This window comes from Oryctolagus cuniculus, chromosome 16, assembly GCF_051225735.1.
Source record: "Oryctolagus cuniculus isolate XC-2025 breed Fujian yellow rabbit chromosome 16, ASM5122573v1, whole genome shotgun sequence".
Classification (NCBI taxonomy): Eukaryota; Metazoa; Chordata; class Mammalia; order Lagomorpha; family Leporidae; genus Oryctolagus; species Oryctolagus cuniculus.
The window spans coordinates 69,732,598-69,756,359 of NC_142882.1; the positions used below are offsets into that span (position 1 = coordinate 69,732,598).

General features: G+C 42.2%; 1 protein-coding gene across 7 annotated transcripts in view; it reads left to right on the forward strand.

Annotated features, from left to right (window-relative positions):
* The window catches only part of HECW1 (HECT, C2 and WW domain containing E3 ubiquitin protein ligase 1), a 408,266-nt gene that overhangs the window by 297,826 nt on the left and 86,678 nt on the right, over positions 1-23,762 (forward strand). For all 7 annotated transcript variants that reach the window (XM_051852912.3, XM_089315664.1, XM_051852913.3 and 4 more), the window contains 4 exons: positions 4,259-4,409; positions 12,143-12,276; positions 13,985-14,106; positions 16,299-16,484. In XM_051852912.3, the coding sequence (XP_051708872.2) occupies positions 4,259-4,409; positions 12,143-12,276; positions 13,985-14,106; positions 16,299-16,484 (593 nt within the window). The remainder of the gene's footprint in view (positions 1-4,258; positions 4,410-12,142; positions 12,277-13,984; positions 14,107-16,298; positions 16,485-23,762) is intronic.

The following is a 23,762-nucleotide window of genomic DNA, read 5'->3' on the forward strand; positions in this document are numbered from 1 at the left end:
ATTAATAATTATCTGACTAATTATCTGAAGTTTGAAAATTCATTTACTTTCTCAGAAACTCAGTATTTTCTCACTTGTAAAATAGAAATACAATGTCCTCACCTGTTAAATGTAAGTTTTAACTAGGCAGTCTCCAACACTATCCCAACTTTAACCCTATAATGTTCCATTTAATAAGTTTATAAGAAGGAACCGACACCACTTAGCATCAACATATGTTCATGAATTCTAGAACATTTCTCTTTTGTTTTAGGCTTGTTTTTCAATAAAAGGTAACCGTTAAGACTAGATAGATTTTAAAACCTCAACATCTTTCTAGGATGCAAGGAACCAGTAGTGTTTCTTCACACATTCTTTTGCCTGTGCTTACAATAAGTAGTAACAGTTTTTGAAAGGAGAAATGCTTATTTCTCAACTCATCTGTTCTTGGTAATGAGATGTATTTTGAATGAACACCACTCTTCTCCCTATTTAATTGTATTTAATCAGCAAGAAAACAATAAACATTTTTAATAAGTGTACTATCTTAAAGGAACACTATATTTGTTTTTCAGGGATCAAGCCAAACATATGTCCTTTAATTTTAGATATTTGATTTTGCTATTTATATTTTGATTTATGGGTATTCCATAAAGGAATAGTAATGTTCAGTATCACTATAAATAGCTTCTACTTAGCACTTATCTGAAAAAGATCTGTATCATGTGCTGTCCAGGAAAGGGACATTTTCCCACAAGAAATTACCCATCAATTCCTAAGTGCATAAATTGACTTTGAGTCCATGCAATACTAATAACTTCATATCCGTGCAGATGTTATAAGTAATTTAACATAAATTCATTTGAAAATAATTACTTAATATAATCTACTTACAATAATTAGAGTGATGTGTTTTCTGGCTAGGTTTCAATTTTCCAGCCCCACAACCTTGAAAAATATTAGAAAGCTGTTAGGAAATTCTACTGATGGACTTGTTAAAGATACTTTCACCTAGTACATGAGTGATTTCATTGCTGCTAGTCATTCATTGAAGACATATTTGCTGAATGCTTACTGTGTACTGTGTACTAGATACTGTGTTAAGTAAGCAAAACAGATCCCTGCCCTCAAGCAAACACTAGAGAGATAACAAACAAAAAAATAGCAAAGGAATTAGTGTACATACTAGTTGGTGACAAGTGAATGGAAATATAAAAGTATAGCAGAATAGGACTTTGTATAGGAGGTGGTGGCTGGTTGGCATTTTCAAACAGAGTGATCAAAGCAGGTTTCACTGGGAAGGCAATACTGGAAGGGATATTTATAGAATTGGGAGTTATTTATAGAAGTGTTAGGCAAGAAGAGCTTTGCAGGTAAAGGCAAGAGCCACTGCCAGTCCCTAGGTGGAAACACCATGGCAGGTTTAAGGAATAGGAGACCAGGGCATCTACAGCAGACTGAGGAAGGGAGAAAGCAAGAGGTGATGAAGTTAGGAAGATAGCAGAACCCAGATCACTAGGGCCTTACAGATCAATCATGGGCTTTAGTTTTTACGCTGGATGAAAGGGGGCAGTGCAAGACTGTGGGGTTTTCTTAAAGATTTTACTTATTTACTTTTTATTTAAAAGAGATAGAGATCTCCCACTCACTGGTTTGTACCACAAATGCCCACAACAGCTGGGACTGGGCCAGACTGAGGCCAGGAACAAATAACTCAATCCAGATCTCCCACGTGAGTGGAAGGGAATCAAGTACTTGAACCATCACCTACTACCTCTGAGAATGTGCACAAGGAGGAAGCTGGAATCAGCCTCACAGCCAGGACCCAAGCCCAGATACTCTGATATGGAATGCAGGGATGCCAAGTGGCATCTTAACACTAAACCAAACACCCACCACAGTGCGGGGCTTTAAGCAGAGGAGTGACATTGTCTGACTTAAATTTTGAAAGGTTTTCCCTAGTTGCTATGTAGAAAAAGGATTTTGAGGAGAAAGGACAGGCGCTCAAGATCCAACAGAAGACTCCAGTGACCTAGGACAGAAATGGTTGCAGCTTGAGCCAGGGTGGGAGCAGTGGAGATGGTGCGACATGGTCAGATCCTGGATACATATTTTGAAGGTGTATTTGATAATAGATTCGATAATAGATGATAATGGATGTTAGAGAAAGATAGCAATCAAGAGTGACCCAGGAGCTTTATCCTGGCAGGATGGTGTTAGCCCAACTAAAATAGGAAGGAAGGCTATGAGTAGAGCCAGGTTTAGTAGGAAAGATCTGAAGCTTAATTCTGATCATTTCATATTTGAAATTCATCCAGATAGTGACACCAAGAAAGCAAGCAGATGTGTTTCTCGATCAAAGAGACAGGTCTAGACTTTAATCATCGTATTGCATTTGCTAAAGTTTTTCAAAATACATAATTTTCCAGGTTTTTGTTAATGTAATAACTAAATATACATTACGTGGCTTTCCACTATTCTTGGACCTTATGAAAAACATATAACAATCTAGAAAGCACAATAAATATAACAAAAAAAATAACATTTCAGAAAGCACACTTATAATTTCTAATTATACTTACCTATTTTTCCTGAATATTTAAAGAGTATGTAATTTTTCAAAAGTAGTGTATAATTAGCACTGCACACTGCAGATGTTTAATATATTGATAAGGGAGTCTGTCTGCATTTCTATGAGGGATTTGGAAATAGGGCTTCTTGGCTTCGTCCTCTAGGCTTTTCCCTTAGAGATTTTGTGAGACATCAGCTTTGTCTGTGAAGCTCTTCCTATAGCCCCCATAGGACAGGGATATATATCACTCAGCACTACCATAGTTTCCAGTTCATACTCAGTGCTAAAAGAAGGTTGTTTTTCTTTTTTTCAGTTGAATTAAATAGCAACAATTGGCTATTTCCAGTTTTACTCTAAATCAATTTTACTCAAAATCTCCTAAAACCTATTTATGTACTCACATTTTTCCTTCAATTTGTCTATAAATTAAATTTAGTGTTTGGTATTTTAATTTCCACTGGAAATTATTTGGCAATCCCTCAGATCAGACACAGCCTATAATGTTCACAAACAGATAAACCACACACATAGGTATCAAAAAATATCAAGTATATTTTTCATTAAAAATTTGGAAGTTGCTATGTCATTACCTGAATGGTAAGTTTTCAACGGAATTGTTAATATCTGACCTACTCCCCAAAGCTATAGCTTTCCTCATGTAACAGGCTGGGTTTTTCCCCCTTGACAATCATTTTTGCTTTTTTTATTTTGCTCTAATACATTTTCGGCATAACTTTATCATGATGCTGCTATTTCCACCATGTTTTTACATGTGAATTCTAAAAGCTTTGTGCATCTTTACAGCAAACATTGCTCCCATATGTTAAGCTGAGATATGAACACTTTACTTCCAGCTCTTTAAGTTTTGAGGATTTTTTCATGTACCTCACTGTACCTGGTCACTACATGTGTTATGTAGTGGATCATCTACGCTTCTACCTTTTAGTTTTGTTTTTTGTGCTTAACCTGGGAAGCAAAGGAACTTATCTTTATCTTGGGCTCCCTCTACTGTTTGGAATGGTTACTTACCAACAAAGAGCTATTAAAAAGTTTCGGTGTTTATTAGTAGTGTTTATTGAGTTGGTTGATTTAGTCAGAAATATTTGGCAGCCACAGGTAATCAAATATACACTGTGGATTTACAGTTTCTCAAACGGATATGTTGGAACTGTCAGTATCAAATTCTTCTATTCACCCTTTCAAGAGAGAAAGCAATCAAGTAAATTTATTAAGTCTTAGAAATCATCTGAAGTTGTAGGCACGGTATTTAGGACTAAAAGTAAAGCTGGTTTTAACGTGAGGACCACTGTTCTCTCTACTAATTCCAGTAGATTTAGAAAAGAGAAGGTTCTCTAGCATTAGTGTTAGCTCTAAACACAGGACATGCCCAATCTTCCACAACTGTCATTAAAGAAAGAACTTATTAGATTTTTCTCTACACATCACTAGAGTTTTAACATAGGTCATAGCCAAGGAACCACAATTACTGTTTAAAATGGTATAGCAGAAAATCTGAAACCAAAAGCTCGTTTCTGGAATGCTTGATTCCATGCTCGTGAAACCATGGTAGGTAGTAAGGGTGGTGTCCAACCTTCGGCAGCAAACCAACGGTGAGTTCTACCTACAGAAGACCTGGTAGTGGTATCTGTTTCCCAGGGGTCTGTCGTTGTCTTTGATTTTTCCTCTTGCCTTTTTGTTAAACACTAGACTGGGAAGCTCGAATTGACAGCCACGGGCGGGTCTTTTACGTGGACCATGTGAACCGCACGACCACCTGGCAGCGTCCGACAGCAGCAGCCACCCCAGATGGGATGCGGAGATCTGGGTCCATCCAGCAGATGGAGCAACTCAACAGGCGGTTGGTGATCCGTATGCAATGAGCTCCTATAAATCACAGTGACAGGAGAGTGACAGCTAAGGAAACTCCTCTTAAACTTTGCTGCTCAGGTTGTAGGAGGGTGCTAAGTAAATAACTATCTTAAGAAACTTGTTCATAGTACATACCTGCATAAGGAGATTTAGAATTTGGTAGCAGGCGATAAGGTTAGCTGAAGTGTCATTTAAAGGTGAGGACTGCTCTGAACTTGTCCATGCTCCAGGCTGGAAAACAGGAGTTCTTAACCAGGAGCCTATGCCCCCGCCTCCCCCAGTATATTTACCAAGGATCTTAGCAACTCATGAGCCTTCCAGAAATGCTATGCAAAAATATTCAAAAAGACACCTTTCTTCTGACAAACTAGTCCATGTCCATCATAACAATCTCAAATCGCTATGGAGTTCAAACAGTGAAGAACATTCAAAGGACAGGTTCCATAAGAATACTGAAGGCTGCCTGCAGGAAAAAAAAAAGTTGTTTTTGTTTTTTTGTTTTTTGTTTTTTTTTTTTTTTTGACAGGCAGAGTGGACAGTGAGAGAGAAACAGAGAGAAAGGTCTTCCTTTTCTGTTGGTTCATCCCTTAATGGCTGCTGCAGCAGGCCCACTGCAGCCAGTGCACCGCGATGATCCGAAGCCAGGAGCCAGGTGCTTCTCCTGGTCTCCCATGCAGGTGCAGGGCCCAAGGACTTGGGCCATCCTCCACTGCACTCCCGGGCCACAGCAGAGAGCTGGACAGAAAGAGGAGCAACCGGGACAGGACTGGTGCCCCAACCAGGACTAGAACCCGGTGTGCCGGCACCGCAGGTGGAGGATTAGCCTAGTGAGCCGTGGCGCCGCCAAAAAAATGTTTCTTAAATCACTGTGTACATTTCTGCCCTGATCATCATAATTGTTACATATCCATTCATAGTAGTATTTTAGATTATTTTTATCTATTCATTTTATGTATTTGAAAGAGAGGAAGAAAGAGAGATTTCCGATTTGCTGGTTTATTCCCCCAAATGCCCACAACAGCCAGTACTGGACCTGGCCAGAGCTAGGAGCCAGAAACTCAATCCAACTTTCCCACGTTGGTGGCAGGAACCCAACTACTTTGAACAATCACCTGCTCCCTACCAAGATACGCATTAGCAAGAAGCCTGACTGGAAAACAGACAGGGCTCAAACACAGGCTCTCTGATAGGAGCTGTGGAAATCTCGGGCAGTGACTTAACCCACGGCACTGAAGACCCACCCCAATAGTAAACATTAAAAGGCCTTAATCTTAGAAAAATAAATATTCAAGAACTTTTTTTTTTGAGAAGTGTTTTGTTTAAAAACGAAACCCTCACCATTTACCATGTAAGGGATGGCACATGAAACCCTAAACAATAAAATCCATCCTTTAAGCAAGTATAGCACATCGTCCCAGGGATCTTTTTCTTGTAAGACCAGAAAGGTGGTTTCCAGATACTTTCAGTCTTCAGGAATGCAAGCTGCAGCCTTCAGTTGCAATTACAGCCACATGTCCTCTTGTTTACATGTCAAAAATGAAGGTGAAGGAAACGGTGAGAGGAACTAAAACGAACAAAACGCAGGGACAATAGATCACACTGATTGATAGTCAGATGTCACTGAAATGTAGCTGTATCAGCCAGAAAGAAAAGAGTTGGAAATTTTAATCTTATGAAAAACAGAGACAAGAAAATGGAGCTACATTTTATTGGTGTACACAGAGAAACATGCATTTGGTGAAGGTCACCAGAACATTTTTTATTGTTGAACATTTGGAAAACATTTGCATGCATTTTCCCCCATCAGCTGCTTAGAGTTTAAATTATTAATAAGAACCATAAAGGATTATATTTTTTAAAAAAGATTTATCTTATTTATTTCAAAAGCAGAGTTTCAAAGAGAGAGAGGGGGGAGAGAGAGAAAGGTCTTCCATCTGCTGGTTCACTCCCCAGATGGCCACAATGTCCAAGGCTGGGCCAGGCTGAAGTCAGGAGCCAGGAGCTTAATTCAGGTCTCCCACACAGGTGCAGGGGCCCAGGGACTTGGGCTGTCTTCTACTGCTTTCCCAACATATTATCAGGAAGCTGGATAAGAAGTGGAGCAGCTGGGACGTGAACCAGCTCCCATATGAGATGCCAGCATTGTAGGTGGCAGCTTAACCTGTTATACCACAATGCCAGCCTCCATAAAAATATTTCATATGCAGCATATTTTGCAAAGAAGAACTTCAAAGTTCCAGCTCTATTAGGACCACACCAAAATCTGTAGGAGAACCCTCTCATGATGATGGCAACAAATCTACTACTAAAAATGTAGAGAACCCAGCCAGCTCATTTCATAGAGACCCTGTTGCAGTTCCTTGGGCAGAAGTTAGACTCTAGGTTTGTCTTGCCAGTACAGATGGGATGAAATTGTTTAGCAGGTTGAGAAATAGTATCATCAAGCTAAGTCAACAAGAGATGCTTTTTGAATATTAAGCAAAACAGGACAGGAAATCTGGAGTAGAAGAAAGCACATTGCTCTACGTCATAAAAATCCGTGCAAATCCATGGTGTTCAGATTGTGTCACATAAGTATTAGGTCAAATCCATTGCAAAGAAGGCCTCCAAAGAACTTTTGCAGCCTTCCATGCGTGAGTTCCTGTGACCTCCAGTGGAACTGAACATGCTGGGTGAGATACCTGGACTTCGCTGAATACAAAGTTGTGTTTGCAGCATCCATCTGGGTAGACAGAAAGAAAAGGAATTTTGTGACTTGAGGAAGTGTTTATTTCTTGTGAAAAAAAAAATCTACTTAGGAAGTGCCACATCCCCTCAGATAAGTGTGTAGGCTTTTCAACAATTCTATTAACCCACGGATTTCTCACATTTGAAGTTTTCTATAATTGGGCAGCAAGCAGCTACAGAACACATCCTGGGAGTCTTTCATCTGTCCGCCATGTGGTAACACATACAGGTCATTGTTTGTTTGTTTGTTTGTGATACCTTGCAGTTACCAGGAGAAATTTACAATGATCACTGTCTTCCAGAAAAATGGAAATATTTTCCAGTGTTGCCAGAAGGAGTCTTCCTGACTCCTTGCTGGATGGTTGTGAAGTTCAGATATGTTTGTGCAAGATGCATGCTGGGAAGAGCAGGGAGCACACTAGCAACTTGAAAGCTGTGTAGTCAGCTACAGGGACCCTGTTCACACTCCACCATGCCCCAGATATGGCGCACTCTCCCAGGCCTTCACGGCTCCATTGTGCGCAAGTCCCTTCCTGTCTGCCTCCCAGCTGGAACATGTCTCCTCATCCTGTAGCTTAACTCAAGTGTCTTCTTCCCTCTGACACCTTCCCAGAATCCTCCCCGTGATCCAGACCTCAGCCTCTGGAGCCTCATGAATGCAACCTCTATGAGAGTCTTACCTTCCTGCCTTTTCCTTCTGGTATCCCCACGCTTCCCAGCATCTAGTGTGTGTGGCAAGTTCAATAGGAATCAGTACAAGTTTGTTACAAGTTCATTCCTATACTTTCAGAATATCCAGAATTAATTAACTCTACTTTCACAGGTATTGACCAGCTGAAAATATAAGTATGTATCTTATTTTAAATAATCAACCAAAGTTTTGTTTTTTTAAAATTATTAGAATATTAAGGGAAATAAATATTTTAAATAGAAAAAAATGGCATACAGTTCTACTACCCAAACAATTTACCTTTCTAAAAGAAATGTATTGATCCTAAATTTCCACAGGTATGCACAATTCTCACATAGTTATAATGATAATATATGGAGAGGCTTCATAAAAAAGTTGGCAGAAAATGGAATTAAATGATCAGTTTATTTTGGTGCAAAAGATCCATGCATATGAAGGATCTTCCAAAAGTTTATGAAGCTGCATATTAAGGAAAACTTGGGTGTGAATTTCTAAACTTTTTGCATGAAAATAGCATGTGTTTTAATTCCATTTTCTATGAACTTTTTGAAGTAACCTTATGTAGTTTTACAGTGATTTTTTTAACTTGCTACACTATGAGCATTTTCATACTGCAGCATAATCCTCTGTTTAACATTTAAATGCTTGTATAGTATTCCATTAAATGGCTGTAATTAAGTTAACTGGATTTAGCCTGTTGATAAATGTTTTTCTTATTGCTTTTATCACTATTTTTGATAAGACTGCTGAGGGACTGTTAAATATTAAGATTATCTTTATAATAGTGCTTCCTTAGGGTTCTCTTTCCAAAAGAGCAGGTCAAAGGAGATAAATGTGATTTGGGTGTTTTCTATCAATACCTGTTTTCTAGAGTGGTTCTACAGGCTCACTCTGCCAACAGTAGCTTTGCTTCCATTTTATCTTTTGTTTCTTTGTGCTGATTTAGCAGGTGCTTCTGCCATTTGCCAGTGCTGACCTTCTACTTCTTGGAGGAAGCATCAAAGTTTTGCATAAATTTTCTTTAATAACTGTAGCTCCACTCATGTGATTGTCTGTTCTTGAGTTCTTTTATTGTTCTATTTGGTTGGTTAGTTTGCATGTGTCCAGTTACAAATCTCTGTGAACCCTTTATGTGCTGTAAATGTCTAACTTTTTGCTGCAAAAAAAAAAAAAAAAGTGGAGGGAGCATTGATGGATAACTCTTGAAACAGAAGAGAAGCAGCTCTCTGACTTTCTCTCTCCTTAAAGCCGGATGAGCCTCTGAGGCTGCAGGGGACAGCCCTCACTCAGGGATCCTTTCACAAACCACTGTGTGCCCAGCTTCCCCAAGCGGCCCCTGCAACTCAGCAAAAGTCAGGGATGAGCTCTAGTCCCTGATGTTTGAGGGTGTTGACCCAGGGAAGCATGAGATAACCAGCGTCCAACTGAGGACAGAGGAAGCAGGCTGCGACACTGCTGACACTGTCATCCGTATATAAGATCCTGTGTACTCAAGAGAATTCTTTGCTGTGACCACCGCACATCAGAAAGGAAAAGAGAGGCCACAACTTGACAGTTGTCCAACTCTTGTCCAAATATAGTGACATAAAACAGGGACAAGTGTTAACATCATTTCTCATGGCTCTAGTGGCCCCACTAGGCAGTGTTTGCTCAGGACTGCTCATGGTTGCAGTTGGAGGTAGCTGGGGCTGGAGACAGGGTCTCCTAAGGTTGAGCCGGCTTTGGCTGGGAATATCACCTGCCCAGGGACTTTCTAGGTGGATATGGCCAAGGGGTTCCAATCCAACTGCCACCTATACTGTGACAGCCAAGGTCGACCCAAGATCTTCCCAGGCCAAAGAAGAGGGAACTTTGAGTCCACCTCTTAAAAGGAGAGTAGTAAGATTCTGGAAGAAGGCCAGCTCTCTGCTGTGGCCCAAGTCCTTGGGCCCTGCACCCCATGGGAGACCAGGAAAAGCACCTGGCTCCTGCCATCGGATCAGCACGGTGCACCAGCCGCGGCGGCCATTGGAGAGTGAACCAATGGCAAAGGAAGACCTTTCTCTCTCTGCCTCTCTCTCTCTCACTGTCCACTCTGCCTGTAAAAAAAAAAAAAAAAAAAAAAAAAAAGATTCTGGTAGAGCATGCAGGACAAAAGGTGCTGTGAGGTTATTTGGGGAAAGTGCAGTCTGCCCCAGAGCACTGAAGAATCATCCCACTGGTGGGTTCCAGAGTTTCCAGCAGGCCCAGATTACCACTGGCCAGGATGACCACCCAGGCAGCTTCTAACCACCCACTCTGCCTCCAGCATGCCACACTGCCTGAGTACCAGCAGAGAAACTGTCCCAGAGGGCCACATGCTGCACAGCCTCCCTCCCCGGGCACGAAATAAACAGATACTGCTCTCTCAAACTCCCTTTCCTCTCTGCTCTTTTCCCCGCCCCTTCCCCATTTTGTTGTAAGAGACCTTCTGTGGAAATGCCTACAGCAGCTGCTACAGGGAAAGGAAGCTCCTGCATTAAATAAAACTTAGGGAGCCCTTAGACCAGTGCTTCTCAACCCTAGATGTAAAAAATGCTGCCTAAAGAGCTCGTTAGAAAAGAAGACAAAGGGATTGCTTTATTTTTTGTGATTTTGACAATCACCCTGGAAAGTGTCTTGCAGTGGGTGTGGAGAACGCACAGGGAACACCTTCCTCTGTAGGGGCGCTGGTCTTCAGAACCTCATCTGTGCAGTGCAGAGTCTCCGCCCTCACCTGACCATAGGCCACATGTGGAGACCTGGTTATTCCTGGCTTTGGATTCTGGCCCTCCTACTCCGACATGTCAACCCTCCCCCCAGCTCTCCCTCGCAAACTAGAGCACAAGACCCCTTAAGGCACACTCCCCTGGATGGTGTGACTTGTGTGACCTTAGGAACCTCTGTAGCAACATGTGCACACCACACCCACACCTCCCCTCCCTCTCTCCCCACTGCCCATCCTCTGAGCTCCTTTTCAGTGCTGGCACCTCCACCTGCCTGCTCCAAGCAGAAACTGAATTCCCAATTGTGTCCTCCCTCTTCCTCAGTCCTGACAGAGTCAGATCCCCAATCCTGTTGAGTTTACTTGTAGACTTACCACCAGTTCTGACACTGTTTCTCTTGAAATGTCCGCTTATCTGGTTCCCCTCCTGTCTTGACAACAAGGGAAACTGAATCCTGGTCATGTGGCCTAGTAGGCTGAGATCTTAGGCCAAAGGGAAGCTTTATTAGGAAGGGCACAAGGGGCTACTCAGAGGAAGGAACACAGAGCCAAAGAAACTGGACAGCTGGACCCTTGCCTCCAGGGGAACATGACATAGAGCAGCTGTCGAGGACAAGGAGACTTAGGCATATTTTAATTTATTTGAAAATCATAGCAACAGAAATCGAGACAAAGAGTGGTTGTCAATCAGCTGGTTCACTCTCCAAACAAAACAGCCAGGTCTGGGCCAGGTTGAAGCCAGGAACTAGGAACTCTATCTAGGTCTCCCTCATGGGTGGGAGCCATCAGCTGCTAACTCCCAGGGCACACGTTAGCTGGAAGTTGGGTCAGAAGTGCAGGGACAACCACAGCCCAGGCACTCTGGTATGGGATGCAGGTGTCCCACGTGGTGCCTTGACACTCACCTGCCAGAGTGATCATCCTAAGTGCACATGGGCCGGTCCCTCTTTTTCAGCAGCTGTCCATGACCCAGAGCAGCAGTTCTCAAAGTTGATTCCTGGGCCAGCAGCATCATGTCTCTTGGGAACTACTCAAAAATGAAAATACTCAGGCCCTGCCTCAGACACACTGAGTTAGAGACTGTGGGCTGAGTCTTTTAACAGGTCCTATAGGTGAACCTGATGCTGGTCTGGTTGTTGTTATAAAGCTTGTTGCCCAAGTAATAGCATCCAAAATACTACTGGGGCTACTGCAAAGCACCCTGCCTCCTTCTCCGTGACTCTCCTCCTGGTGGTTAGTTGTACCATTTTCATTTACTTCCTACAACCATTGCTTATCAAGACTTAGCTTGATTTTCTGTAATGTAGAGCACAGGCTGTTTTGCATGATTGGTTATTATTTGTGTTGATTTTTTTTAGTCACCATACTTGAAACTCATCATATTTTATCAAACAAAATGAAGTCAAATAATCTAGAGATTCTTGTCTTGCTGAGTGTTTTTGTCAACTTGTGGGAATTTTAAGCATTTCTTTGGCATTCAAGACAACGTTTTACAGATTTCTCCAGTTATCTGATTCAGAGCATCAGTCCCCCAGTAAGCAATCCATAATTAACTCCTGCCTTTCTGTTTTCTAATGCAAAGGTATCAAAATATTCAGCGAACCATTGCAACAGAGAGGCCCGAAGAAGATTCTGGCAGCCAAACCTGTGAGCAAGGGCCTGCAGGAGGAGGTGGAGGGAGTGACTCAGAGGCCGAATCTTCCCAGTCCAGCTTAGGTATTAGAGAAGGGGCACCCAGGTCCTGGGGTGGCATCCAGTGGCTGTGTGACCGAGTGTACAGGCCCCTCCCGCTACCTGTGTGTGGGATAGCAATGCACCCTGGTGTAAAGACAACAAAGGAACAGCAAAGGACCAGGGCAGAGGAGGAGACACGGTGTCCACAACATAAAGTAAAGAAGAGCTGAGATTCCCACCAGGCAATTTAGAGGGAAAAGTGGGTTCACGGTGAGGGGAAAGCCACCACCACTGCTTGGGCATCTAAGGAAAGCACACAAATTCTGGGGATGAGACTGATTTTGCTATAATGTTTGTTCAAGGCACCTTTTTCTGTGGCTTAATCATTTGTTGTTGTCCTGAGGATTTTCCCCTTATAAACAAAACATGCAATGCAAATCTTGTCTATTTCAAATGAGCCATGTGACAACACTGAGTTTGCATTTAGGAAGAATTCAGTTCTCCCTGGGGAGAAACCTGGGGCAAAGGATCCTGAGGCCTATGGCTGTGCACGCCATCCAACAGCAGCTTCACCTCCTCAGTAGAGGTCCCCTGCTTTGGTTTCTTCTTGAATCTGCCTGGGTACAACTCAGACAAGGAAACGTCTAAAGGCCTGAGACTGGCGTCCACGTTTCATACCCGTAATGGTTTAAGAGTACCATTGTAACACCCTAACAGCCAATTTTCCTTTTAAATTCAATTAACCTATAGCAGGTGATTTGCTGAAAGATGGCGGCCCAGTGGATGGGCTAGGCCAGCACACTCTGTAATTCTAGTCCCCAGAGGTCTCTGCTCTCTGTGGCAACACAGAAAGTTAACAATTTCCTGTGACTTCTTTTCAAATCCATGCAAAAGTTCTAACAAAAATTGTAATTGCCACTCTTTACCAGATATACTAACTAAGCTAACTAGTTGAGATTTTTCTGCCATTGGTTTCTTTGATTGGAAACATGAGGGAAAGGAAGATAAAATGTTTCTGGGTTTGGAATGGTTTCAGTTGGCGTTTAAGTGTACCAAAGCATCCCCAAGGTTAATGACTTAAACTCCAAGCCAGCCACTCATTGGTCCCCCAGGTCTGTAGCTGAGCTCCAGGAGTGGCTCCCCAGGATACGGCTGAGATCACACATGTGTCCCAGCTGTTGTATGGGCTACGGGCTAGCTGGTGGGAGATGGCCTGAGCCCAGGCGGCTTGCCCCCACTCCCCATGTCTTCTTGTCATGTGGCAGGCTAGCCCATGCTTAGCCTTGGGGTGCTGGCAGGGATACAGGAGAGACAGTGTAGATACACAGCACTGACGTGTTGCCCTTTCTGCTCTACCCTATTGGTTGCAACAAGGCATAAGCCCAGCCCTGATTCCATGAGGGAGGAGTGCACAGTCCCATTGCAAATGGGTATGGAGACAGGAAGGGGAAAAACTGCAGTCTTCTGCAAACCATCTTTCACAGCTGTGATTAGCTACTTGTCAGGGAAACAAGTCACTGGGACAAATGAGAGGAGATGTTAGATTTCTCAGACCTGAAGTTATACAGGAACACTACAAGGAAATAGTGGTTCTCAATAAAGTGCTATGACACCTGGTTACATCACTGCTAGAAGCAACAGGCTGCTGTGTGGGTGAAGGCCTGTGTGCTGTTGCCATGGGGGGAGAGAAGAACTGTGTTTCCAATGACTTTTCCCCATGTGCTCTGTGGCTCTGCTTCGCTCTTTCCAGATCTCAGGAGAGAAGGTTCGCTTTCTCCAGTGAACTCACAGAAGATCACCTTGCTGCTCCAGTCTCCAGCGGTCAAGTTCATCACCAACCCCGAGTTCTTCACTGTGCTGCACGCCAACTATGTGAGTGCTCTGAAAGGCACGGGGTCCCTGACCTGGCTCCATCAAAGCCCAAAACATAACTATGTAAAATCACTTGATAGAGCAAAGAGGGCAGAGTTTTACCCCAGGCAAGGCATCAAAGAAGACAGCCCAGTACTTCCATCTGTGAGTCTCCCCAAAAGCAAAAAGGCTGCATTTGGAAAGGCCTCTCTGGGTTTTCCTTAGCTTCATGGGAACCAACAAACATTTAGATTATTGTTACAGTTTTAGAAGAGCAAGATTGTAAAGCTACCAAATTCTCTTCAGCCTAAGTCATTTTATAAAATCATTTTCACTAAAAAAAATCTTAAAGTAGGTTGCTTGTAGATAAATCATTGCATTTCTTTCTGATAATCTTTCCAATATGGTAAGTTAAATTTGATGTGACTTTACATAAGTGCTGTTTTCATCACTGTTTTTTGGTTTGGTGTTTTCTAGAAAGCAGTGGCATGATATTGCTATATTCAATTCTTTTTTTTTTTTTCAAAGATTTATTTATTTATTTGAAAGTCAGAGTTAGAGAGAGAGAGGTCTTCCATCTGCTGGTTCACTCCCCAGCTGGCCGTAATGGCCAGAGCTGTGCAGATCCGAAGCCAGGAGCTAGGATCTTCTTCCGAGTCTCCCATGCAGGTGCAGGAGCCCAAGTACTTGGGCTATCCTCCACCACTTTCCCAGGCCACAGCAGAGAGCTAGATCAGAAATGGAGCAGCTGGGTCTCAAACCGGCACCCATATGGGATGCCGGCATTGCAGGCGGCAGCTTAACCTGCTACGCCACAGTGCCGGCCCCTATATTCATCAATTCTTTCTGTCCACAAACATTCTCTGTGGTTTGGGCACAGATCTAGGTGCTAGAGTCACAAAGACAGATCGGATGATGTCTGCACAGTAAGCACTCCTGGTCTTGTGGAGTGAGGCTAGAGTGTGAAACGGTCACAGGGCCAAGTGCTCTGGGAGTGGCAGGAGCTGCAGGAGCAGCAGGCCACCAGGCCAAGGGACAGAGATGTGATATCAAGATTGTGGCTGTGACACAGTCAGGTGTAAAGGGCAGCAGAAGGGGAAGGTGCTGGGGAATCAGCGGCTGAGCACCCGTGGAAGTCATGGGAGGGAGCACGGCTGCTTCCGGATGCAACAGGAATGCGCCATGGTCTGCCGCAGGACCACCTGGTTCCGTGGAGTGTCTTCTCTGACAGTGCTGGGGAGAGGCTAGAAGGGCCAGGACCAGAGGCTGATTCAACGCTCACGTGAAAGATGAGCCAGGCCAGACCAAGGAGGGGTCAGGGAGCACGGCAAGGAAGGGCTCAAGTCGAAGCTGTTTCTCAGTGAGTCGCAGCGCTGGGTCCTCCGTGACGTGGGAGGGGGACGATGAGGCCTGGAGAAAGACTGAGTCATTTCTGCTCTGGGCACCTCAGTTAGGTGCTGAGTCCCGTGAGCAGGTGCAGAAGTTTGAGTCAGGGAGGGGGTTGTGGCTGAGGGAGGAGGAAGAGTTCTGTTTTTAGCAGAAGTCTGCAGCAGGGAAGCCAAAGCAAGAACAAGTAGAGCAGATGTTGATGTCTTCGGGTCTCAGCACTGAGCACAGGCGGGAGCCACGAGGACAACCCTTCTTGAGGCTGCACATAGTCTCTCTTTCCACACACAGACACACACCGCAGCCCTGCGGACATGAACGTGTCACTTCTGAACCCTTCTTCTCATCCCCCATCTTGTCCAGACACGTAAACTCAAGTTTTTACATAGGACTTAAAGAATTGATGGACCTGTGAAGTCTAGCCCGAAATCCTCAAGGCTCCTCTATGTGAGACAGGTGAGGGTACCAGCACCCCACCTCTGCAGTGGGGGGAGAAGGAGCCAACCATGGAGGAGCAGAGCAGCAATGCTCAGGAAGGTCGAGGGAGGCTAAAGAGAACCCGGTGCAGCTGAGACAGGGAGGAGAGCACTGAGATACGGCAGCGGACAGCTGTTTCCAAGGCTGCCAAGCAGTCAGGCAGGGTGAGGGTGGCTGATAGATCTATGTGTGTTGACCATGTGTGCTGGCTTCTTGAGCAAGATCTCATGCTCATAATAACTTGCTGTGTAGCAACGACATTTGAGTCTTGTTGAACTGCTCAAAGTGCACGTGGCCTAAGATTCTTCTAACATCCCACTTTCTACCCCAATCCTCTGCACCTGTCTCAGAGTGCCTACCGAGTCTTCACCAGTAGCACCTGCTTAAAGCATATGATTCTCAAAGTCCGCCGAGACGCCCGCAATTTTGAACGCTACCAGCACAACCGGGACTTGGTGAATTTCATCAATATGTTTGCTGACACTCGGCTGGAGTTGCCCCGGGGCTGGGAGATCAAAACAGACCAGCAGGGAAAGGTGAGTCTGGCCAATGTGCGGGGCTGTGATGAAATTCTCTGGTCTTCCAAGGAGAAGACGTGAGAAAGTGAGGAGGAACATGGCAGGGAGGAAGGTCTGTGGGGCTCAGAGATGGGCTGTTGGGCCTCCGAGACGGAGGGAGGCCATGACAACCACATCAGAGTCTCTCGGCCTCAGCATTCTATTGGGGATTTGGGGCAGGGGCATGTCTGCTGCATTGTGCATTGCTGAGCAGTATCCCTGGCCTCTGCCCCTAGATGATGATGGCACCCCCAATCCACCTGGTTGGGACAATGCTAAATGTCCCCTGGGAGGCAAAATCACACCCCGTTGAAGTCAATGTCTTCATCTTTTTAAAACTGGGTTTGAAACGTGAAACCGGATTTGCCTCCTCCTTAGGTGCTAGTTTTGAAGCAATAAATTGTTGGTTAATGGAAGTGACATTATTAGTCTGTTTGTTTAGATTTCCCTAGTAGCCCTTCAGTTCTCCTTAAAACAGCCTATCAGGGATGGGGTGTGCTGGGCCCTTGTGATTTTCCTGGCCTGCATGTGGCTCTGTGTGTCCTTAACCCAGTCAGCCCTTTGCTGCCATGCTTTGGAAGCCTAGCTGTTTGCTAATGTGAGCGTATATTCTGTTAATCATCAGTCGTCTCATTGTATTTGTAGGGAAGGCCAAGTAATTCTAAGGAATTGTCATTGTGTAGTTTTCTATAAACTTCACTAGAGAGAATCCCTCCCCATTTTATGGTCATGAAAACCAGCAGCCCTCTCTGTGACTGGGGATCTGCAAAGCTAATGGGGCCAATGAGACACCATTTTTCCCAGGAGCAATGGATCCCTCTCCCATAAGTGCCTTAGTGTGCCTGAGAGCCTGGACTCTTCTGAATGTGTGAAGAAAAAAATGTGTTCACGAATACAAGTCCTCTAGTGAAATGAATTCTAGGACCAGCTGTCTGTAGTCAGGGATGAATTTCATGGAGAGTAAAACACCTGCTTTGTGTAGCAGAAAGCTACCCTGGCCAGAATGTGGCCTCCCCTGGGGAGGCAGTGCTGTGTGTCATGAGGACTTGCTGATAGGAACTGGGGTGGGAAATAAACCTGACCCAGAACAGAAGGTCTGAAGGAGCATCTCATCAGAACTGGGAGGTACCTACCTGGTCTCAGAAGTCTTCAGTAGCCACGTTTATGTTGATTGCTTTACTCAGATACAAGAAGACACCACTAGGAATTAATGATGAGAATGACAGTGTTTATTATGCAAATAGCACACACTCAGTGAACAACTTGCTTAGCCTTGGGTGGCTGTGACTTCAGCTCTTGCACCAGGAGGCAGACAACGAGGAGCCCAGTGGCAGGGCAAGGCTCCAAATGTGATCATTTCCGCCTGTCCATAGCACAAACACTAGAGGATACTACACTCACACCTGCTGGTCATCACACTAAGGTGGAAACACAACAGCCGACACACACAAGGGTCATCTTCCATTTTGGAATTGTATGCTAGAGAACTTCTGTCAAGAAATCCACACCTCCCCCGCCCCACCACCACCACATTCTGCTTAGTGATAGGGTATTACATACAAAAAAGAAAATATATAAATAGAATTTTGGAATGAGAAGACTTATATTTTACTTTTACTTACAGTACAAACTAGACATGTGAACATATGCACAAACACACTCACAGTCTTACCTGTTTTTTAAATTGAACACACACTTACAAGCTCAGAGTTCGCAGGCAGAACCTCTGAGAGGCATACCATGTCCTGAACTGCTGGAGAAAGCAAACTTCAATTGAAATGGTATTATCACAATCCATAGTCAGAGAAGAACCGTGGAGGATAGTAGACAAAAATATGATGGGTGGGGTGTACATCCATGAGGACTGGACCGTCCTATACAAAGTAAGCGATTAGGAGCAGGTCATATCACTTCCCCTCTCCAAGCTGCACTTTGGTTATCATTAAACAATAATAACACTGGCCTTGTCCTCATGCTTTCATAAGCCAATGTGAAGAGTAAGTTGATGTGGGGATCATGGTGATGTCAAGGCAGATTAGTAGTCTCTGCTATTCTTCCTTTTAATGCCCAGGTAGATGCCCAAAAACACAGCTAAGTTCAAGGCTGGCATGACAGGGAAATAAAAAAGAACACCCTCTTGCCAAGGCCCATGAGGATGGAAATACATGGAGAAAACATGTTTGGCTATATCCTACAGGCTCAACCCTCTAGCCGGGAAAGAATGTACTGCACAGGAGACAGGGAGTCAGGAACGCGACTCACTGAGAAGTGATGTGATGGTAACTCAGCAGGCCAAAGCCACCTTCACAGCTGGACAGAATAGGTTCCAAAACACCAGCGTCATCCTCTTGGCCCTCACATGGACCAGTATGCTTCTTGCTTTATCTGCATATTCAAAGGTGAAAACCTTTGCTGCCATTGTGTGCAGTGGTAGGAAGTAGAACTGGGAAAAGCTGTCGCATCTGTTTCAATGCATGGCCATCCCCCAGAGAGATGCAGAGACCTCAGACCTGTGTCACTGCAGGAAGACTAGGGCAAAGGACAGACTGGTACCTGACTCATCATCTTGAGGTCTGAGAAAAAAGATGGCTTTGGAAGAGAGGGCTGGAGGCCTTCACAGTAGTGCCCAGTCTGAGCTGAAGGAGATGGCCCTCCGGAGAAGGGGTGTGGTTCAGGCACCAATGGTGAGACAGCCCCTGCTAAGGAATAAATAAATAATTAAAGGAGAAGGAGTCTATAAAGAGATGCTATCACACAGGGGAAACAGAATCTTGATCTGAGAACAGTATATCTTTTTCTCAGAAGGTAGACTTTTCAGAAAAGAGAGACTTGTTTAAAAGGTATCTCTTCCTCATCCACAAAATGGTACAAGGAGCACATGACTCCTATCAAACAAGAGGATGAGGCCACAAACAAAGAAAATTGAAATGAAATAGACATAATAAAGCAGGCTGAAAACCATCATTTTAAGATTGCAAGGGAAAGCAAAAGGTCCTAGTGTCAGGATAAAATAGCAAAACTGATGTGATGGAAAAATCAAGCCACTGATGGAATAGGTAGGTGTGCAAACAGTCCCCAAAGCATAAAGAAAGGACCCAATTTCAATAGTGGAGGAGAAGGTAGAAAAATGCAAAAAAAAAAAAATACTTTTCTATGAAACATACCCCACCCACTCAATTTAATACCACAAACTTCCCTAGGTCCCTAACCCATGTATTCCACCATTACTAATTTACACATTAGGTTTACTAATTACACATTAGGTTTATTGTTTATTGTCTGTTTTTTCTGGCAGAATTTTAAGCTTCTTGAAAGCAGAAATGTTTGTTTTACTCATTGATGAAACCCCACAGGCCAAGAACAGTGCCTGGCACATAGTTGGCACTCAGTAAATCTCTGTTGGATGAATCATTTATACAGATTGCTGAAGAAGCAGCCAGAAATAGGAACAGCAGTAATAAGTAAACATTAAAAGCTAACTTTCATTAAAATGAATATTAATTAAATATTAAAATGAACTTTACTGATCTAAAATATTTACATGGGCTGATTAGTTGGACTTTCTGAGTTGTAGTAAGAATAAAAAAGCTATATATTTTGAAGTGTCTAAATAGAAACTTTAAAAATCTTATCAGTATGCAGCCATGATAACAGAAAATTACCTACAACCTAATAAAAATCAGACAAACTTCAAATTTTTCATCCATAACCCGAACTATAAAAATCCACAGAGCAACAACTACAGACATGACAGAAAAGGCTGTAGAGAAAAGTCCCGTCGGCAGACTACTTGCTGTTGGTGAGTAAAGACAATAGAAAAGCCATCTCATGTGCAAGATCACAGTTTACCCTACTCTTTTAGTCATTCTTATCAGTCCATCCTGATCAAAAGCCAGTCCAGAAAGATCACTAAGGAACCAAAACAATATGTCAAAAGTGGGGCTAGCACAGCATAAAAAGGACTGGTGGCAAAGATAATCAAATACAGATAAGTAAATCATTGCTGTTAAAAGTTTTAAAATCCCAGATAGAAGCAGCATAAGATATATAATAAAAACAGAATGGTTGCATGATAACAATCTGGGTCAGTATCCCTGGGCTGGAATAAAATGATGAGGAAGTGAGAAGAGGGAGGTGAGCAGGGGAAGGGAAGCTGTGCTAAGCTTCCAGCTGTGAGCAAGTGGAGTCAACTCAGATGATTTGAAAAACAAAGGCTAAATATAGTTATTTGACACACTTAAGAGACAACTGTTTATGCCAATTAAAACAAGATTTTTCTCTTCCAAATTCCTACAAAAGATAAAATCAAACAAAATATGGTTTGTCTCACAAAATACAAAAATAGTCACAAAGAAAATGGAAATATTAAAAACAAGATAACAAAAGTAAAGCCAAGCATAACAGTTATGCCAATAGGGGAAATAGGATAAACTTACATATCAAAAGGAAAACACCTCAGAGCTGGTAGCAAACAGATCCAGTTTATAAAAAGACATTCCTAATAAGTGATTCAGAAATTTTAAAAATGAAGGGATAAATATTAATATAGTGTGGAAATAATAACAGAAAAATCAGTGGTAATGCATTAATATCATACAAAGGAGAATCCAAGTTCATAGTCATTAAGTGAGGTCAAATATTTTATATTAAGTGATAATAATATAAAGAATTCAAATATAATCTTTTATGAGACAAATAACACCATACTATATTAAATGAAAGAAAACTAAAGATAAATATGAAATGGAAGAAATATAGCCACAATAGGAAAACATTTTTATACCCATCAGTTTGATAGATTAAGTAGACAAAATAAGTCAGGATTTGAATAAAATAATTTTATGTTAACAAAATGGACATTCTTTTGTTAAAACTAGGGCATACAAGAATGAATAAATGTGTTATATATTTAGTGGACAATTATTCAGCCCTAAAAAGAGGGAAACTTTAATATGTGATGCAATGTGAATGAACCCTAAGATTTTCCGCTAAGTGAAATAAGGCAGACACACAAGAGCAACTAGCATACGATTCCACTTACAGGAGGCTCAGAGTAGCTGAAATCACAGCGACTGTGATAGTGGAGCTAGGATGGAGGGGAAGGTGGTTGTTTAGGGGGCACCTGAAGGACTCTGTATCATGAAATGTGTCTTGACAATGTAGACACGTGAACCTACACATGTGATAAAATTGTACAAATATCACCTGAGTTCCAGTAAGACTAGAGAATCCTACATTTAAAAGGTATAATATCTAGATAAAACTCTGAATTCTAAACAGTTCATATCTAAAAAAAAAAGAATGTTAGATTAGATATCATATTAAAGGAATGGCACACCGCAATTAATAGTTATTTTTTTTCCTGAAAGGTGTAAGGATCATTTACTACTAGTAAAACTATCACTAGTATTTTAACCAATAGTTTATAAACTATTAAGAAATTGTAGTTGATTAATTTAAGAAATGCTAGAAAATACATAATAATTAAATGCATTTATATTTTAAAAATAAGAAAGTACTCAATAAAAAGCAATCCCAAAATATAGCTTTTCACTAGTATTACAAGAAAAGGAGGAAAAAAGTAAAGGAACTCTTGTAAAGAGAAAAAAATTATTGCAGCCGGTGGATAAAAAGCCAGCATCCCATATGGGTGCCAGTTTGCGTCCCATCTGCTCCACTTCGATCCAGCTCTGTGCTATGGCCTAGAAAAGCAATGGAAGATGGCCTAAGTCCTTGGGCCCCTGCAACCTCATGGGAGACCCGGAAGAAGCTCCTGCCTCCTGGCTTTGGATCAGCACAGCTCTGGCTGCTGTGGCCATCTGGGGAGCGAATCAGCGGATGGAAGACCCTCCCTCCCTCCCTCCCTCCCTGCCTCTCTCTGCCTCTCTCTGCCTCTCTCTGCCTCCCTCTGCCTCTCTCTGCCTCTCCTCTTTCTGTGTAACTCTGACTTTTAAATAAATAAATCTTTTTAAAAAAGTGTTCTCCCCAAAATCATTTATAATCTGAAGTAAATTCTAAATATAGTCCCAATAGAACTATTTTGAAGCTTGATAAAGTTAATATCAGTCTATCTGGAAAAATACAAATAAACAGACAAGAATACCTAAAACACCTTAGAAAAGATAAAGAGGAAATCATTAGAATAATGTGATACCAGTGAAAAGCCCACGGACCATTGGATACATAAAATATCCCTGAGACAAAAAGCAGTCTTTATAAGAAATTCATGTGTAGTAGAATTATAGAGATGGATAATTAGAGAAAATGGGCTCTTTGAGAAAATATTAAATTACAAACACTATTCTACCAAAATAAGTTTCAGGAAGATTAAAGATTTCCTTTTAACAACTCACCAAAAATAAAGCTAGAAATTATAAAATATAACTGACTTCTAGAGAGAAATGATTAAAAGATCTGAATATGTAGGAATATAGGAAATTCTACATGTTAGAAAACAAAACAAAAAAGCAAATTTGAAGTTAGATGTGCAACTAGACACATGTTTAAATAACACCCCACTATGAACAACAAAAACAGGGAACAGGCGTATACGTTCACATGGGGGAAATGTTCTGTCACAGCAGATAATACTCGCATGAAAAAGTGTTTTTCTTTTGTCTGTCCCGTCATAAATTATAATTCACGATTATTTACTATTTAATATTCCCAAGAGTTCCTTCAAAATTACCGAGCTTGGTGAGAGATTCATGGATTTATGGAATCTATGTAGCTGTCATATAGGTAGTTTGCTAATAAGGATCAATAGCCTGAATATTTTTCTAAGTTTTAATCCAGGAATTAATTCAACTTTTATGAACTTATATAAAAAACTCATTACATATGTACAAATATAAGGAACCTATTTTACTTAATTTATAAATTTGTATGCATATATTTGAATAATAAAATCTCTAACATTTATTAATTTAGCTTAATTTTATGTGTTTAAAATTTCTTGTTAATATGGACAAATTGATCGTTTTGATAAATTTTGGATTTTCTCAGTCTTATTTAGATTCTTCACTTGTATTTTTAATTGTTTAACAGTTTTTCAGGGCACATCATCTCTAGTTGCAGCCTGCCATTCAGCCTTTTATGACACAGTGGGATCTATCTCAGGAAATCTCATTGCAAGCCAAATGTTGCTCACATGATATTCAGAGTCTAATTTACCTTTGTCCCTGGGAGACATATTTTTTATTTCCATAATGGAACCACTTCCTGTATAACTGTTCCTGGAACTCTTTAAAAGACTTG